Below are 15,066 nucleotides of genomic sequence, written 5' to 3'. Positions count from 1 at the left end.
CTTTAAATTTATTTATAAGTACATATGGTGTGCTTTTAACAGTCCCTTGAGGGTCTCGTCTCATTTCTTATTCCGATTGCTCGGGCCTTGGATGTTTGATAATATCGCCGCAATTCAATGGAACTGAAAGATCTGGAGGCTTTTAAAGGAATCGACGGTTTAATGAGATTTTTGGGAAAAAGTAGTGAAATTGGTAGGGTAAAAACTAGTCGTACAGATTTAGAACTAGACACTTGAATAAAAAAAACACAATTTTTTTACGTTTCATACGACGTTTTGCGTAGATTTGAGATTCCTCCAGTAATGAAAATACAAACAGAAGTTGTCTTAATCCAGTCAATTTAATTAATGAAATTTCGGGCGAGGGATGTCTTTTAATTAATAAACTACACAAAAAAACAAAAATTGTGGGTGGATTTTTATACAGTCACGTCTCAGTCAATTTATCATCGGAAATTAATTCCTTGGCAATTACAAGAAAATGAAACGAAAGTGTTTTCTTAAAAAAACTCGTCAATCGGATTTGATTTATTTATATAAAATTATTTTATAATCGTAGAACATAAAAGGTACATAAAACACGATATTTAACAAAATACTGTACAAAATACTTATCTACTCTATCGTAACCTTAGTCTAGAGTAAATTAAAATTTACAAATTTTGCACAAACCGAGAAAATTGAGCAAAAACACACAATTCGTTGGATATGGGTGTTATAATTAGGAACTATACAACTACATAAATACACTGAGCAGAACTGTCAACAGGCACTTGAGACTTCAGGATTTCCATCTGGCGCGCTCTAATCTAAAAATCCTAGATTCTTTTGTACTGTCTCCCGGAACATTAAGTACAACTAAAACAATAAATTAAAAGCTCCAAAGACGATCATGAAGCGCCTCCAGAATCCGAAGTGTTTCCGGTTGTATTGGACGGTTCCGGGGATCCGGTGTTGTTATGACAATGAGTGCAGTGCAAGCAAACACTGCACGAGCCGAGCTTTTTCGCTAAAAGCGACCGGAGCTTCAAAGCTGGCCCCAATTTCATACTCATAGTAGTGGTGAGGTGTTCCTCGGTGAGAAGAGGTAGACCGGAGCCATCTATCCTCTGGTCGCGGAAGTTCTGAAAAGAAACAAGAAGTTAGTACGAGTGACTAACGTAGTGGAGATACAGAGGGCGCTTTATTCAAAAATTTGTAATTTTGGTGGTGTCCTCGGTTTTTGTACCAGAAAAAACGAGTAATTACCTTCGCTCGTTGTTGAGAAAAAGAAGTGGAACAGTTAGTGAATGGCGTGTGCTGGTCTGGCGTGCAAGACAAACACGCGAACTATTAGAAGACCCGTGCCACAATGTTCGTGTTGTTCTCGGGCCACCGCACACATTTCTACACAACTATACTACTTAACATCTAATCTTCTGCCCACTTTATGTTCTATCGTTGAGTGTATCTAGACATTAGAATTATTAAAGGAGCACAGATATGGTGCTTAATTGCGCCGAGCGGATTTTAGAATGGTGTTATAAAACTGCTTTTGTTCATTCAAAACTTTAATTGTGCGATAGACAAATAAAGGCGACTTTTGTTGCTCGTTGAATAGCCTGCAAGTGATAGTTGTGGCAGGTTTAAATAGACAATTTTAGGATAAACATTAATTAAAATAACTAGGCAAATCTTCTTTGATTGGAGTGGGATGACTGGCTCTTTTGGGAAGAAAGAAAAACTTACTGAGGTTTAAGTCCTTGTTTTGTGGGTCAGGGAGAGTGAAATTTGGTGTTTGATGAAGCCAATAAATAGACTAGTCAATCCTACATATCATTTTTAGAACGTTAAAAACAACAAATTTGAAACGCAATTTATGGGTGACAGGGTCCAAATTTAAATCTTTTGCTCTTCATTTTTATACCAATCGATTGGGCTAGTCAAAATTGGTAACTTTCGAAAATTTCACTTTTATAGCGTTAAAAGCAAGCTTAAACTTAATCAAAGCTTGGAAGTTTGAATTAAGCGATGAAATAAAAAATTCTCAAATTTTTGAAATTAAACTAAGTTAGTAAGGCATTCGAAATTAGTAATTCCGTAAATTCCGTTTTTATAGATCTCAAAACAACATAGTTACAACGCTCAAATTAAAACTTTAAAATTTTCATCTTGCGCAGAGATAAAAATTTGTCAAAATTGACTCCTTTGCTGTATATTTTTAGTAATTTAGCTAAGTTAATAAGCTAGTTGAAATTAGTAAGCTCCGTAAATTTCATCTTGTAACCTTAAAACCAACATAGTTACAACACTCAAACCAGAACTTGAATGTTTTCATCATATTTTATGTAAAAATAAAAATTTGACAAAATTGACTCCTTTGATTAATATTTTTGTAATTTAGCCAACTTAATAAGCTAGTCAAAATTAAAAATTTCCGTAAATTTCATTTTCTTTGGGCTAAACACTATAAAGTTACAACATTCAATGTAAATCTTGAAAATTCGAATCGAGGAAAAAATTAAAAATTTTCAAAATTTGATTCTTTTGTTTAACATTTTTGTAATTTATCTAAGTTAATAGGCTAGTTAAAATTAGTAATCTCCGTAAATTTCATCTTGTAACCCTAAAAACGACATAGTTACAACGCTCAAATCAGAACTTAAAAGTTTTCATCGTGCGCAAAGACAAAAATTTGTCAAAATTGACTCCTTTGCTCAATATATTTGCAATTTAGCCAAGTTAATAAACTAGTCGAAATTAGTTATTCCTGTAAATTTTATTTGATTTGGAGTAAAAACTCTAAATTTACAACATTCAATGTAAATCTTTAAAATTCGAATTGAGGAAAAAACTTAAAAATTCTCAAAATTTTATTCTTTTGTTTAATATTTTTGTAATTTTTCTAAGTTAATAGGCTAGTTGAAATTAGTAAATTTCATTTTTGTAATCCTACAAACGACATAGTTACAAGGCTCAAATCAGAACTTCACAGTTTTCATCGTGCGTAAAAACAAAAATTTGTCAAAATTGATTCCTTTGCTCAATATTTTCGTAATTTATTTAAGTTAATTAGCTAGTCAAAAGTATTAAACTCCGTAAATTTTATATTTCTAAACCTAAAAATGACATAGTTACAACGCTTAAATTAAAACTTTAAAGTTTTCATCGTGCGAAGATAAAAATTTGTCAAAAATGACTCCTTTGCTCAATATTTTTGTAATTTAGCTAAGTTAATAAGTTAGTCGAAATTAGTAATCTCCGTAAATTTTATTTATTTGGGACTTGAAACTACAAAGTTATAAAGGTTCAAAGTAAATCTTGAAAATTTGGTCAGAGGAAAAAAATAAAAATTCTCAGATTTGAAACCCTTGCTCGATATTCTTCTAATTTAGCTAAGTAATTTGTAATTAAGCTAATCCATCTGGTCAAAATTAGTATTTTCAATAAATTTCATGTTCAATAAAGTTTTTAATTCTAATTTTGTAATTTGATAAAGTTAATAAAATTTAAAATTTCACAAGAATAAAAATTTCAAATTTCTCGTCTGTTGCATATTCCGTTCGCCTACAAGAAACCACCGAAAGAATATCCATAACTCTATTATAACCTAATCATAATTCATCAAACAGAGGGCAAACGTCAACATACCCTTTCACGAAACACGATCTCGTAGGACGCACCCCCGCAGCATAAAAACCCATGACTTTCAAACAAAATGTCGCTTTGCCTTTAACATTATTAAAATGAAATGTCAGGCAATTATCATGCCAATTAGTCATTCAAATCACCGAGATAAAAATCAGAGTTTTTATTCCATAGTGAGCTGAAATAAAGGGACGATATGTCTTTTTCCAAAAAAAAACTGCAGCAATGTCAACCTTGACCGGCTTCGCGTCGGTCTCTTTAATCAAGCATTTAAATTTACCTAGCATTAAGCGCAACATACTTAACTCGTTATGATGACAAATTATAATGTTTTAGTGCTAAATTTACTCAAACCACAGAATAAATCACAGCAGCGAGCGCCTGAAGGTTATTACTCATAGAGTCAAGATTGCCATTTAGAGTTTCAAAAAGTCGCCCTGCCCACGACTCCACTAATGAAATATTCCAGTTCGTAGGCTGTCAATAAACAAAACTTTATTCCTTGATGGAATGCGCCAGTTGTGCGTGTCATTCGATCTTTTCCGTCGTCGAACACTTCATCATCAGCGGTTGCATCTTGTGCTTTTCCACCAAATTTCGTGACAGAGAGAGGAGAACAAAAATCACAAGTCAATATTTGCTCTCATCCGATAAGTAGACGAATTTCGCGTTGGTTTGTTACTCGAGAGTGAAGAACTGTTGAAAGTTAAATAAACAATTGCACGTGTTAGATGACTGTTGTTTTCCCACATAAATTCGCTTTTGTGTGTTTCGCACGTTTATTTTTATGGTGATTACGACGAGTCTGTCCTAATCCAAACGGGAATTTCTACCGGTGATTTCGATGCGAAATCTCAGCAGGAACTCCTTCCAATTTATGTCTATTCAAAAATTTCGGCAGTTTACACTTTCTGACAAATTAACGATCCAATCTCACGACTACTTTATGTTTTCTTCTGCATCCGCTACCGGACCAGAAATCAAATGAGCCAATTTTGATTATTTATTATTAGAGTTTTGTTGTTGAAAACAGGCGCGCCGCCTCTCACCACGCACTCTTGATTGATAACTATTCACGTGACCTGCGACATCTAGCGGGCCATGAACCCTCGTCCAGCCATCTCGATCTTCCCATTCCTGGCGCGTATCTAGTTTTACCGAGGAAGAACTCGATTGCCAGGTCGCTTTTTACGGCCGAAGAAATAAGTCGTCAGCTGGAGGACTTTTCGAGGCAGGTTTTTAGGTTGGAGGAGTTTAGTGTTTCCGGTGTTGAAAGTTCCTCCAGCGGCTTTCAGGTTTGTGTTTTCGAGCCGCCTGAAAAAACGACCCAACAAACGAAGACCGGCTAACGCGCGGCAGGTTTATGGGGTACTTAAAATCAACTATAAGATTATCAGATCTGTTTATGGTTAGAACAAGTGCGATAATTTATGGGCCGGTGGGCCGTATGTAGGGCCTTAACGGGCCCGTTCCTGCTAATTTCGCCTTTTTACGACGACGTCGAGGAATTATCTAAAACGTGTTCATTATGTCGGGCAATTTGTACGCGATTAAGGCTTGAAATAGTTGTCAAGGAAGTTTAATACAAAAGCGGTGGTCATAAATTACACAACTAATGAACCCAGTCGCGCTTTTCATTGCGCTTCTAATTTTTTCCTGATGTTTGTCATTAATTACGCGATTCTAATTAAAAGTTCACGAACGGAGGTTTATCGAAAGCTCGTTATTATTTTCTTGAGGAATTTATTGGAGTTTTCATTGCTTCTTGGACTGGGGACGAGGAGCTGATGCTCGGGTAACCAATTAAAATTAAATAAACTCAGCCGTCATGGTTAAGATGTTGGAGAAAATTGCATAGATTACCTTGGGAACTTCATAATTTATTCCGGGAGATCCGATGGCATTTATGATCTGCAAATTCACTTAACGCATACATGCACTTTTTCTTTGTTTTACTCTCTTTTAATTACGACGCAGATGAAGTCATAACGACCTCAACTATCAGAAAAAGACGAATTGCTTGTTTTTTCATTTATTTTTTAAGGATTTTACAGTCAAGCGCAAAAATCTTCTAATAGAAATACTCCAAAGGTTTATACATACAGCGCGATTTTATCTAGTTGGCTGTTACTGAACGTATGTCTTGGTACGTTATCCGCTGACATCTGTCAATTATTTGATGTTTTAACGTCAAGTTAAGACACAAGTTCACAAGGTGCCAGACGACTAGATACCGAATTCTATTGATCTTTCTTATTTTCCTTTATCTGGGTACTTTTGATTCCCATTTTCCCTAAACAATTTTTTTTTATCCTTTGGACACAAGAATTTTTTGCATTTCCAGGATCCTCTGTAGATATTCTTTGGACTGTTTTGATTTCTTTCCTGCTTCCTTGGTCTTTGGATTTTTGAATTCGTGGATCTTTTGGGTATTTGCCACTACTAATTCTTTGAATTTCTTAGATACCTACTTTTGATTCCTTAAAAATCCTTTAAGTTCTGCCAATTCTCATTCCTTCAATTTTTTGTATTCTTTGAATTTCTGGACTTCTTTGATATTCTCAAATTTTTCTAGAAAACTTTGAATTCTTTCCACTTCCTCAATTCTTTGCATTTTTGAAATCTTATTGCTGAAATTTTTTAATAGGAAAGACATTTTTCTTTTCATTAGTTACATTCTTTTCTTTGCATATTTCGGTTTCTTTGTATTCTTTGGAACTTCAACTTTTATCGTCGAAAGTCCCAAGTCAAAAATTCTTCCAATTTCTAAAATTCAATTTGCTCTTTTTTAATTATTTTAACTTTTTTACTTCTTAATTTTTTTTTCTATGTGTGTTTTTATACCTATTCTATCTTTTTCTAATTTTTGAATTTACATTCTTTCTTTCCTTGGATTTTTGCAAATTACAAACTTTGGATTCTGAATTTTGACATTTTTTTTTAATTCTAAACTTTGAAATTTATATTTTTCTGATTTCCTAGCTTCTCTGGATTCTCAAAACTTCCAGTTTACTTTGAACTCTTTGGCACTATTTTCAAAAATATTTAAACTAAAGTATTTTCACGGAAACGAGCCAACACATGATAATTCAACTTCACCTAGCTGCAACTTGCGTAAAATCGTATCAAAAAAAATTACATCTCTTCTAAAAATAAGTTATCTGACACTTCTGCAACTTCTGGGAGATTTTTTGGCCTATTTTTCGATGTCGTAAATGTCTCTCCTCGAGTCTCATTATTATAAAAATTCCGTAATTTGCACTCCGTTGAAGCGTAAAGACGAAGACACCGAAGCAACCAATAAAAATGCTGTAAAATCTGTACTGGGCGAATTTAACAGAGAACTGATTGTTTTGACGAGTTAACTTGTTTCCATAAACATACTATAAGAACCCGAATTTCCTAGATTTTCTGAGATTAATTGAGATGAAATGAACACTATTTCTGTGATATCTGCTTCCGGAATCTTCCGGAAATATGCCTTTGACAGTGTCCTAAAATAACTTTTTGTCCTCTTAAATTGCAAACACATAAAAATTAAACACCAAAATATAATTTAATATAAAAATAAAATTAATTTTGTTGTAGTGTTGCTTACTAGAAAATTAAAATACTGCAAATGACATTCTGGTTTAGATGGTTAGTCGGCCAAAAAGCTTTGTACAAATCTAGCACTCTAAGAATGTAACGACTCTCTAGCAAATGCCGCAAACATTTGGGTACAGCTCGACTGCAAATAATAATTTCTCTATGATCCTAAAATTTTAGCGTATCGCGTGTTTTGGAGGTCTGGCCTGAGGTGAAACGTAAGAAGTTGGACCGCCGCCCACCTCGCTAGATTGCATATTTTAGAAAAATATTCCAATAAAACGCAAAAAGTTCTCAGCCTGGGAACCCATCTGTTCAAATTTTAAATTAGCCAAGTTGATGTAGCTGCCTGAAAGATAGCAATCGGTCGATAAATAAAATATCTAATAGCCGTGCATTTTTAACTTTTTCTGTATTTACGAATTCAGTGAATGACCCTTGATCCAGTTCTTCGATTGGTCCGTTGGAAGTTTTATGTGTTTCGCGCGGCGGTAACGTTGAAATCTCTGATTTATGAAGTTCTTATATCATCAAGTCTTAACTGAAGCAATAAAATATAGCAACGATCTTTCGGTGATTATGTTAATGAGTGAAACGAAATCGAAAAAGTACAGGGACGCACTTAGTTTATTAATGCAGCGCGTGGTCATACAATACAAAGTGAATGACCTTCTTCTGTAACACCGTCCAGAGAGATAAAAACTCGTGTAGCTATCGGCAGCCATATATATAATGTGTATAAAATAAATTGCGTCCGGTTGTCCGACCAACCTTGTATTCGCTGATGGCTTTTTCTAATCTAGCGCGACGCGTGGGGAAATGTCACAGGGCGCAACCCGAACGCTCGTCTCATGCAGCATCATTGAAGTCTCCTGTTGGGTTCGTCAGAACGCCCTTGCTAGGTCGCACACACACGCACTGAAGGAGCGGCGATACCGAGGGGGCATTGGGAGTTCAGGGCGCGGCTGTGACCCGCAGCCACTCGGCAGGGCCGCGCCCCGCACTCGCGAGGTCACTCGCCGGCTGAACCAGATCAGATCGGCTAAATAACCTGTCCTGTCTTGTATTGACCACCGGTGAACGGGCTCATGCACCACGGTCGCTGCATTCCTGCCCGGCTACCGGTCTGCAGGGACGACTTCATTACGGTCCTGGTGATTTCGATGCGACATCGCAGCAGGAACCGTCCACCGATTTATGTTTATTGGAGATTTTCGGCGGTTCACACGCGATTTCGACTAATTCAAGGAGAGGATGTTTATGAGCTTTATTTGCGCGCGGGTCGTGGAGATATTTAGATTTTATTGTGGAGCACCATAAATGTGATATTTATGCAGTCGCGGAGTTGCTTTGTATCTACCGATTGCGTGAGACTACCAGAGGAAACAATGTTTAGCAAAATTCGTGGATCCCCATAGGAGTTCTGTAATTTATTATTTAGTTAGATCACGCAACAAAAGCAAGAAAAATGAATATTTATGCCTTCTAACGGTTATTGAACCAAAAAGCAATCTCCAATAAAAATCTCCATCAACCGCTGCGTCCTAATCCCTATGCTTAACCACACGAATAGCGGAGCTTCCGTTCCACAATAATTATTACCCGTTGCACCGGAATTGCTTCTGACTTTCTACTCTTGAAAAAAAATTACTCCACTTCCAGAAAAAAATCCTTCTGGAGTTCGCTAAGAAATGTCACGACCAAATACAGAACGACACAATTAACGACAACTTTAGCAGATTGACGGATCCAGGCCATGGCAAACATTCTTTCAATCGATGATAGATAGTCTTTTAAAAGACGATCTTCTTGTACATCTCTTTAATTATACACCGCCTAGTAGCAGGATGTTTTGTGCGTATGGAAAGCACGACCATTCATAAATTTTAATGGTAAATTATAACATAAAAGAAAAATTTACGAGCCGGCGATAAAATCAACATCGTGCTCAAAGAAAAATTATCAGAGAGATAAATGCAGCTAATAGGAGCCGATCTTAGTGAATATCTGATCATTTTAATTAAAACTAACTTGTAGAGATAGTTCTGTAATTGAATTTTGAAGCGAATGCTGGAAACTTTGATTATGAATTAATGCGGTTTGTTTCAAAAATCTGGAAATTGTGAAATAATGAAAGGTTCTAAGTGTTTTGTGCTCCAGTAGGCACTGTTATTGCCTACCTTTCATTATTTTGTCATTTACGTTTCGATGATTTTACTGCCGCGGCATTCAATTAAAGGAAGCAAAATAGACGATCGAACTTAATTCAGATTGAATTATGAGAACGGCGTTCATGCAGTTCCGTGTGAACTGATTTGGCAGCTTTATCAAAAATTGGATTATTGATATGCGCCCGATAAGCAGGATTTTTAAAATTCTTTGATTTTTGTTACTTTTCGATTCCTTGTAGTCTTTACTTGCTTTAAATTTTTGAATTTTTGGCATCCTCAAGAGTCCTTTGAAGTTTTAAATATTTTTTCGATTTCCTGAATTCACTCGATTCTTAAGATTTTCTAAGGATCTAGAAAATCTCTGGGAATCCAAAATCTAACAAATCGAATTAAAAAGATCCAAAAACTTTAGGAGAAAAAAGAGAAAATCTGAAAAATGTCTAATATCTTAAAAATGTTACGAATTCATAGGAAATTTATTTTTGGGCTATTTTATTCTACGAAAACTTTTAAAATGAGCCCTAAAATTAAAGATCTCCAAGAATTCTGCGAATTTTAAGGGCGCCCAGAATGTTTAAGAACCTCTGAAAATCTTTGAGAATTTTTGACACTATTGAAGAAAACAAAGAGTCTTACAAACAAATCGGAACATTTTGAGAATTTTTGAGAAACCGTTAAAAATTCTGCAACATATTGAGAATGCTTAGGATCTTTGAGAAGCTTTTCAAAATATCTAAAAACCGCTGAGAATCAATAAAACTCTCCTGTAAACAAAAAAAAAATCAAGGTTCTCTAATAAGTTTCCTTCTGCCAATTTAGCATTTTTAGACTCTTTATACATTTCTAAGAACATCAGAAAAGTTTAGAAACCATCTGAGATATTTAAGGATCTAGAACAACCTCACAAGAATGTCCAAAATCCCAATGAAAAGTTTTTTAAAATTGATTTTGAGACGGCTGAAAAGAAGAAAATAAAAAAATGATTCTAAAAAATTATCGTCATCAATGAGAATCTTAAGACCTGAAGATCTAAACAGGTAATTAGCGCTTGTAATTTCCTGTAACTTGTTTAAATGAGTGTCTATTCGCATTAAAAAAATCATTTAGCGCTAAAGAAAAATGTGTGTTAATTTGACGTGAAACAAATTGTACTTTGAAATGATCTTAATAAGTATAACTTCTGTTTAACTGTTCCCACCGTTATAATTGCAGGCACGTTCATGAATAAATTAACGTTTCCTATTGTAGAGCAAGTCGAAAAATCGAAAAACGGAACAATTTCAGCATTTAACCAGGAGCTCAATAACAGTGAAGTTAATGAAAATTCTTGTCTAATTGGTCGGTTATTAGCCGCGATTACGCGTTAATATTCTAAAGTATAATAAACGCTAAAGATATTTCGGTTTTTCTGTATAAGAAAAGCACTTGACCACCGTCTCTTATCATTATTTTAATGATTCTACCGCTAATTACGTTTATGTAAAACGTTGATTAGTTTTACTCTGTACATGAAATAGTTGGAATTCTCGTCCAACGTCTAATAACATAACTTAAGAATAATCGACTTTTCCACACTCCATGGTCTGAATTAAAATAGCAGTCGCGACCGTGACAATAACAGTACGTGCCCACCGATGGATTATCATGGGTCGAATCGACTGATGAGTGCACCACTCAAAATTGTCTCATCTGGATCGGATTCTGGCACGTCTGCCACGGAATTATCTACGTGATCCAGACCAAAGAATCTATATTCCCATTTTACGATTATACCAGAGAAAATGGCCGATTATAGCCGCATTTTCTACGTTTTTTGTGCGAGAGTAATCACGGGAAAAGTCGGTATGATTAAAGGTTCGGAGATAAACATATTAATTAAGCGTAAACTTGTTTGTGTTTATATGGATAAAATGCCTTTATAGTGCATTAACTACCGGACAAGTTGCGGTTCTTAATAAATAATCCGGTGAGCTATAAAGGCTCTTAGGTCATTTCCGGCATCGAGAGATATTATTATATTTAAAAAAGTGATACCTTGCAGCTGTTTAAATCAGCATGCTCGTGTATCCGCCAGTTATTCTCTCTTTCTTTTTTAATGTCACTGATTTGATTACGAGAAAGAAAAAGTTCAGCGTTACACTAATGGGATTTTTTGACCCGGTACTGGAAGGAGGAAGTTTAGTGCATGTTAACACGAACCTTTTACTTACTGTACATTTTAACATTTCTTTTGCGCTTTTCGAGCTCGAAGATTGTTAATTGCTCGTTGAATCAACGGATCGTAAAAGCTAAACTGTAACCTTATGTTATTTATAAAACTATAAAGATGTACAGGTGTCCCAAGTGTTTGAAGATTTCATCACTGAAATGTTTGCATTGTGCGCGGAGAAATAAAACTCTTAAAATTAAAGATAAACGTGGCTCAACGAAGGAATATTATTTGCCTACAGAACTGACAATTCGAACTTACTAGTAATTATACATTTTATTATACAAGGTGTTTATAAATGTTTCTAGCATCTACCTCTGGAATTCCTGCCATGCACTAATTTGGCACTTTGCTTTCATAGCGATTTTTTCAAAACTAAGTTGCTCTATTATCGAGGTTAACTAGAAATTTCTTTGACTTTTCATAGCCACCCTTAATGCTACAAACATTTATAAACAAACATCTTTATAAGTACCCAAAAAAATTTCAAGAAATTCAGGAGATCAAAGAGAAACACGCAAAAAAAAAAACAAAAAATACTTAGGATTCAGAAAATCCAAGAAATTTGAGAAAACCAGAATCCTAGCTTTAGAATTTAAATAATCCAAGGAAAGAATCTGCAGCTTAAAATAGACCAAGCTACGAAATCAAGAGAATCAAATGAATCGAAGTAATTCAAAGAATCTTCGAATTAAAAAAAAATAAAAATTTAAGAAAGTTTAAAAGATTCAAAAGACACCAATCGAAACACTCCAAAGGCTCCAAAAATTAAACCAAAATATCCTGAGAAAAGAAAGATTTCAGACGCAGATTTCTATCAAACTAGTGAAATTTTTGGAGGGGTACAGATGTTAGAAATTTATTTTTTGAAATAAAAAACTTATTAAGAAATTTACTAAACAAAAACGGGACTTTAATTTAAATTTTTCCAGCCTCTGCAAGTTACTTGGTCTCTAACACTGTCCAACAAATTGTATTGTTTAACCAATTGACATTAAAATTCCACAGGTGGCTGTAAAATAAACACCTGTACGTATTAAAATGAACCTGTGGAAACTGCTAAATTTTGTAAATCTCCTCGCGGAGTTTGTTAACATTCAGTCCAGTAACTACCGTAGACGAAATTAGATGTTAAACCGCCCATTTCTATTCAATTCCATTAGAAGCTTTTAGAATTCTTTATTTAAAACCATATGATCACTTAAGCAAAACAGTCATTAGATAAATGAAGTGATGGTCTAGAAACACAATAACAAAAATTTACACAAAAATGTAGGCTCCAGTGAAAGTACACGCTTGAAAGAAGACCCACTCGTGCATTAAGATACGAGAGTTTCAATCAAATTTGATGTGACAAGTCGTCAAAAGTAGGTTATGCAAAATACTACACTAGCATTCAAAGGTTGTGCCTTAACCCGTGTCGAAGCCTCTGGAATGCGCTATTCCTCAGATAACCGCAATTAACTCGAACAAGCACCAGTTGAAATTTTGAAAGTCAAAACATCCATTACAAGACCTCGAATGTCTAAGAGCTCCGTTACCATTTTCGGCTTTCAACGATTGATAATAACACCATTCCCATATAAAGAAACTAATTTGTTTCCGAGTCATCACCACTCTGCAAAAATGAGAAAGAAAGAACTTTTTTATGCTAATCCACGTCTACATTTTTCGTGTGTCGGATGAATTTGTTTGGGCACGAAAACCGGAGGTTCGCTTGGTTAAGAAAGCATCTCGAGCCGCGTGTCAGAGGTCGGTGGAGGTAGCTGGCACGTGCCCGGGGGCTTCCATAATAATATGGTGCTTCGGTGCCTTGAGGCTGCCGGGCCTCGCGTGCAACCACCTTATGCGTTCCAATGCAATGTACTTTTATAATTACTTTCAATCTGTTTCTTCGTTGTTCGCTAATTCATATGTTTAAGGAGTCTCGGGTTGGATGACGGACAGGTGCGGTTTGGAGGAGATGAGCTCGGGATATTCAAGGCTGTTGCTAAAGAGCCAAATGTGCTACGAAACACAGCTGCGATTTTTTTAGATCTTTTCTTATTACGAACTTCCACATCTTTTGTATCTTCCTATTTTCCAGATTCTTTCTTTTAAAGCCTTCAGGAAAGTATTTTAGATCTTTCGCAACTGTTGGCTTCTTCAGATTTGCTTTTAGAATCCTCACATTCTTTGGAGGTCTTGTAACTTCTTCTCGGATGTTTGAAATTCTTTAGGTCATCTGAATCTAACCAGAGATCGTTTTGATTCTCTGGGAAATTTTCTGTTTGTGCTTGTAATCTTTTCGCTTCAATTCTTTAAGTTTTCAAATGCTTCTGCAACTTTTTGAGTTCATCTTATTTTTTCTAATTTTTCATATTTATTCGATTGTTGAGATTTTTTCGGATGTTTAGAATTACTTTACAATTTTTTTTGAGAATTTAAAGTCTCTGACACAGTTTTGGTTTTTAACTCTTTTTAGATCTCAAAATTTCAGAAGAAAATGAAGAATTAGAATCATAATTTTAGAAGCAGACGAACGTTAAAGTTTGTAAAATATTTAAAAAAAATAACAAGCTAAAAGTTAAGGTCCTTTCTTATCTTTTTCAGATTTTGGATTCTCGTCATTCTTCTGTGCCTTGAGAATTTTTTAGGAATTTTTTGTAAGGTTTTCACAATATGGAATTTATTTGGAGTTGTTCCGAAGGAGAGAGAATGGTTTTCCGAGTGAGAATGAAGTCATTAGGTGTGGAATAATTGAGTTCCGAGACATTGTAGTCTTCCTACGCGTGGACAGAACTGTTTAGATTCCGTGGTGTCAGCGCGATAAAGCGTCGTTTTCTTAATTATTGAAATTTATTGAAGTGTTTATTTTCCGTGTCCATTGAAAGAGCTGGCGTTGTTCTCGGCACAAAAGCTCGCTCTACAAATGTTGCACAAGTGAGCCCGCACATCCTCAAAAGGCTCACGGTCACGTTCTTCGCTTCCTCACCATCACGTACAAGAGTTTACGCGCGAACACATCTGTAGCATTGTGGCAGCGTGAAACGTAGCCCGATATAGATCAAGTCCTGATTCGTGACGCTTTCAGAAATTTCCGAAAATAATTGTGAATTCACACGATGGACGTTCCCACCAACCCATAAAAAACACTTATCGACTCCCATTACATCGCAGCATAAAAACTCAATCAAAGTGAGCGGGCAACGGACGCAGCCTACTGGACCGGACCGACACTAGATGGTCATACAATTGAATTTCAACCACAACGTTCCGGTCATGGGTTGCGATACCTTTGCCGATGGGTTATCTCGCTTTTATTGCCATCAAGTCGACCATGCGCTCTTCGGAGCCAAAGCGCGATAATTAATTACGTAATTTCAGGCAGCCTTCAGATGCCGCTACTTGCTGAAAATATTAATAATTCAACGCTTCTTGTAATGGGGTCGGTGTTAATACTTTTCAAACGAAATGCGAACGGTAAACATT

General features: G+C 35.5%; 1 protein-coding gene across 5 annotated transcripts in view; it reads right to left on the bottom strand.

The window, feature by feature from the left end:
* Nucleotides 1-495: 495 nt before the first annotated feature.
* Samuel (SAM-motif ubiquitously expressed punctatedly localized protein) overlaps nucleotides 496-15,066 on the bottom strand; it is a 79,057-nt gene continuing 64,486 nt past the window's right edge. For all 5 annotated transcript variants that reach the window (XM_088041895.1, XM_088041897.1, XM_088041894.1 and 2 more), the window contains one exon: nucleotides 496-1,124. In XM_088041895.1, coding sequence (XP_087898021.1) covers nucleotides 891-1,124 — 234 coding nt within the window. In that variant the 3' untranslated portion in view covers nucleotides 496-890. The remainder of the gene's footprint in view (nucleotides 1,125-15,066) is intronic.

This window comes from Gnatocerus cornutus, chromosome 7 (genome assembly GCF_029298725.1).
Source record: "Gnatocerus cornutus isolate USDA-ARS CGAHR chromosome 7, icGnaCorn1.1, whole genome shotgun sequence".
NCBI lineage: Eukaryota > Metazoa > Arthropoda > Insecta > Coleoptera > Tenebrionidae > Gnatocerus > Gnatocerus cornutus.
This window is presented reverse-complemented; position numbering and strand designations above follow the sequence as displayed.